This window comes from Neoarius graeffei, chromosome 15 (genome assembly GCF_027579695.1).
Source record: "Neoarius graeffei isolate fNeoGra1 chromosome 15, fNeoGra1.pri, whole genome shotgun sequence".
NCBI lineage: Eukaryota > Metazoa > Chordata > Actinopteri > Siluriformes > Ariidae > Neoarius > Neoarius graeffei.
In genome coordinates this window covers 77306286-77310970 of record NC_083583.1, presented here as the reverse complement: position 1 = coordinate 77310970, position 4685 = coordinate 77306286, and the positions used below count along the sequence as shown (strand labels likewise).

Sequence of the window (4685 nt, the reverse complement as noted above, 5' to 3'; positions counted from 1 at the left end):
TCCGGGGCAGCGATGGAGTAATGATCTCCGGGGCAGCGATGGAGTAATGATCTCCGGGGCAGCGATGGAGTAATGATCTCCGGGGCAGCGATGGAGTAATGATCTCCGGGGCAGCGATGGAGTAATGATCTCCGGGACAGCGATGGAGTAATGATCTCCGGGACAGCGATGGAGTAATGATCTCCGGGGCAGCGATGGAGTAATGATCTCCGGGACAGCGATGGAGTAATGATCTCCGGGGCAGCGATGGAGTAATGATCTCCGGGGCAGCGATGGAGTAATGATCTCCGGGACAGCGATGGAGTAATGATCTCCGGGACAGCGATGGAGTAATGATCTCCGGGGCAGCGATGGAGTAAGATGATGATGATGAGACTCCCTGCCTCAGATCTCCGCCCTCATTCAACCTCTTTCTATAAATGGGGAGTTTGTAGAAGCACTTGGCAACCCCGCTGTCACGCCAGCGTGTCTCCTTCCGGGTTGGGGCGGGGTTAGTGTTCTGAAGGTCCGCGCTGGAAATATTTTGCTCAGTAAACATTTATGACGTTAAATTATTGATTTTGAGTATTTTGAGTGTAAGTGTGCGCGGGTGGGAAAGCAGAGGCGGTTGTGTTAGCTGCTGCTCGTTAGCAGGCCCGGAACGCGACCCCGGGTTTTCCTGATGAGCTTCCCCAGACTCGGCGCCTCACAGCGCGGCCGCGCGCCTCTCTGTCCGCCGCTGAGCCGGAGCCGCTGCAGGATTCAGTCGCGGTCAGTTGTTGACTGTGAGGAGTTTCTCAAGTTTATTTCCCCAAAATAAAGCTTAATGTGATGGTGTAGTTTATTCTGATGGTAAAGTGACTTAAAATTGTAACAAACTCTCCTGAAAAGTCCTCCGTGTTTACTCTGCAGTTACTTACATGTGCTAGTATTCAGGATATTGTGTGTGTCGGCTGTGTAACAAAACACTTATAATAATACTGCATTAAACCAGAGGAGGGTGTTAATAATATTAAGTGTAAGGGAAACATTTCAGTGTTTTATTGTCAGCTTGATGTGCAGTTGATTAGACCCTGAGGTTGTGGAGTTGCTGCTTTCGGACCCTGAGCTTGTCCTGTCTCTGGTCTGGGTTGCAGGGCTGGAGGATGAACCGGGGACGCGACACCAGGAAAAGGCTTCCTCCAGACAAGCCAGACCCGCTCGAGTCTTTTGATGAAGCGATTCTGGAGGAGGTGAAGCAGCTTTTCAGCAAGGTGAGAGGGTACAGCGCTCCGCCCGGAACCGAATGGTGCTTACCAGACCCCAGCGTGGCCCTCTGCGATCAGCCATGGAGTCACCCACCTCTCCAGGATCTGAAAAACTCCTTAAACGAGGTGAAGGATCAGCTCGGTGACAAAGATTTGGCAGTATGGCACCAGCACACTTGCTCCACCAACCGAGCCGGAACTGTTACGTCCTACCTTCGCGAGACTGCCAATGCAGAACTTTGCACTCAGGCCTGGGCAAAATTCTACGAGATCCAAGGAACATTCAATCTAATATCAGAAATGGCACTGCAGAACGGTGAACTGAACTCCGTTCATTTGTGCGAAGCTCCTGGAGCATTTATTTCTGCACTTAATCACTTCCTCCAAACCAGGAAGCTGTACTGTGACTGGACCTGGGCTGCTAACACGCTGAATCCGTATCACGAGGCTAACGGACGGAGTTGCACGATTGCAGACGACAGACTCATTGCTCCTACTCTTCCTTGGTGGTTTTTCGGCTCGGACAACACGGGTGACATCATGCTTCCGAAGCATTTGCTGGAGCTGCAGGTATTCGTTAGTAACATGCGTCGTGTGGATTTGGTCACAGCGGACGGAAGCTTTGACTGTCAGGATGACCCGGGAGAGCAGGAGCGCTTGGTGGCGCCGTTGCAGTACTGTGAAACTGTGTGCGCTTTATTCTTACTTGCCCCTGGAGGCTCGTTTGTCCTGAAGATGTTCACGCTTTTTGAGCATTCCTCCATTTGCCTGCTTTACCTCCTCGTGTGCTGCTTTCGCTCGGTTCATGTTTTCAAACCTGCAACTAGTAAAGCTGGGAATTCTGAGGTCTACGTTGTGTGTTTGGATTTCAAATCCAAGGACCGTGTCCGGCCGCTGCTCTCAAAGCTGATCCGTAACTACGGTCCGGATATGGTTTCCACGGCAGCACTGTTTCCAAAAAGCTGCGTTCCCAACTCTTTCCTCAGGCAGCATGAGGAAATCTGTGCGTTTTTCCATGTGCTACAGATCAACACCATCCAGGAGAACCTGCGGCTCTTTAGCAGTATGACCGCTGAGCAACGCGAGCATCTCAATCGGCTCCGAGAATGTGCTGTGCAATTTTATATGCAACGTTTTCGGGTGCAGTTTTTACCACGCAAGCGCTGGGTGTGCCGAGGCGGATCGATGGCTTGGGGAAAACCGTGCCAGAGGAAGCAAATGGGATCTTTTAACCAGCGTAAGGAGCTGCAGTGTAAGGAATGGCAGCAGCGTCTTGCACATGGACCTTACCAAGCGTGGATAGAGGAACATTTTCAGGGTGAGGAAGGGCATCAGTTTGTACTCGCTGGTCCTATGCGTCCAGAGTGTGACTTGAATGCATGGTTTAGTCATGTGGGAGCAACGCTGCCGAAAGTATGCAACTCTGCTTTCTGTGATCCTGAGTTATTAGATCTGCTTAATGAAGCTTTAGAGGAGCGCACGCTGGTCTCGGAGGAAGAGCCGTTGGCCAAAAAAACTCTGTTGTGCAGATCTTGCTCCATCGGGACTTCCTCTCCTGAATCCATATTAAATGAAATCTGCAACCATCCAAATGCTGCTTCTTGTGTCATGATGGTTGGGAACCCGTCGTGGCAGGACATTCCACTTTCAGGAACCAAACTGCGGTTCTGTCCAGGTCCTTCCTATCCAGAGACGTGTCTTTCCACTTTGCACGATGGAGAGCCGCTTCATCAGCACCAGCTACTGAGCAGTGCGTTTTCAGCTCTGTGTGGACTTTCTGAAGGATCAGCCCTGGTGGTTCCGTTGTGCTCGGCTTTGACCCGTTTTACAGCATCTCTGGTCCTTGCTCTCCATCTCTGCTTCCGGTCAATCAGTTTCCGTTGCCCTGCGTGCGGCCCACCTGTCGTACTGCTGTGTGTGGGATTCTCCTCAGTACCTCAGATCATCACCATCCTCCAGGAGGTTCTGGACCAAATGAGAACACTGGGACCGGACAGACAGCTTCTGCAGTTTGCTCCAATGGAAGAACTGCTCCAAGGTTCACTGCCTCACTTTCTGTCCAACCTCAATAACACTGTTTTGAGGCAGCAGCTTCATTTACGTCTACAACTGCAGCAGAAAAGATAACACCCGGCGTCCCTGTCACACTCGAGCTCAATCCCAATCTTCAGGGCTTCATAGCCTCAAATTCCTGCGTGTCCTTTACTAAAAACACTGGCTTGGCTTCTGAAGGAAGGCCTTGACCGTTTCAGCTCGCCACAGTGGAGGAGTTGATCCAAACCGTTTACTCTGAAAGGCAGAGAACATTGTCCATCATTCTCAATCCTCAGCTCCCCCCCCCCCCCCCCCCCCCCGGGCTAAGCGGGAACATTTCTTGTCCTGTTTCACTGCAGCCAAGGTGTGTAACAGTAACCGGTCCATTCAATTCCCTCACTATGACCAGTTTGTTCTGCGGGACCCATATTTTGCATATTTTTCTTTTCCATAACGGTGCACACTCAATTTGAGTTTATGCTGTGTGTGTTTATATATGAAGAAGGCTTTTTGTTGGAGAAAATAGACGACAGATCTGAGCGTCTTATGCAGTGTGTGCACCATGTTTTAGAATTATTTATATGCAATCTGTTTAAGTACTTGAACTCTTGAGTTGCCTTAGCTACGATATTTTGGTCAACTGCCTTTTTGTTTATTAAAGTCAGTTTATTTTTGGACACTTATTGTCTGTCTCTTTTTTTTAACTAATATCTGTATAACATGGGATTATCTCGGGGTTCTCCACTGACTGAAGTCAGTGTCAGTACCCTGTGTTTTGAAAATGCTTCTTTAGATGAACAACTTTGAATATATTTGATGTATTTTATATAGAAATTATATACTTTAAGTAAAAATACAATATCTTCTAGTTTAATTAAATCATGTTTATGCCGGAAAAAAATTAATTTTGTGTGTGTGTGTGTGTTTTGACTCGATCACAGCAGTTGATGACCTGGTGCTTGAAATGCCCTTCCTTTTTTTTTTTTTTTTTTAATAAAAGTGCTGACTTCCATTAAAGAACAATTAACAGACTGGTACATTTTTAGTTATATTTTCTCTGATTACACTATTCAAGTACATTGTTCACTGTAATGACACGTCTTCTTTTGTAGAATTAAATCATACGGGAAGATTTTCATGCCAAAATATTCTTTTGTGCTGCATTTTTTTTTTTCCCCCCAATCACCATTAAATACTACAAATATCAATAATGCAGTTAGGCCATTGAGTTTGCAGAAGGCATGGCCTAATGGTTAGAGAAGCAGCTTTGGGGCCAGAAGGTTGCTGGTTTGATTCCCTGGACCCTCAGAAATGGCTGAAGTGCTCTTGAGCAAGGCACCGAACCCCCAGCTGCTGCTCTGGGAGTGTTCGTATGTCGCTCTGGATAAGAGCGTCTGCTAAATGCCTGGAATGGAATGGAATTTT

General features: G+C 48.0%; 1 protein-coding gene across 2 annotated transcripts; it reads left to right on the top strand.

Moving 5' to 3' along the window:
* The first annotated feature begins 457 nt into the window (after positions 1 to 457).
* cmtr2 (cap methyltransferase 2) lies at positions 458 to 3939 on the top strand. Of its 2 annotated transcripts, none has more exons than XM_060940637.1 (2): positions 458 to 750; positions 1116 to 3939. In XM_060940637.1, exon 2 carries the CDS (start codon positions 1125 to 1127, stop codon positions 3351 to 3353), a length of 2229 nt encoding a protein of 742 aa, XP_060796620.1. In that variant the 5' UTR covers positions 458 to 750; positions 1116 to 1124; the 3' UTR covers positions 3354 to 3939. The 2 variants fall into 2 exon arrangements, with proteins under 2 accessions (XP_060796620.1, XP_060796619.1); XM_060940636.1 differs by having other exon boundaries at positions 459 to 764.
* The last annotated feature ends 746 nt before the right edge of the window (positions 3940 to 4685 follow it).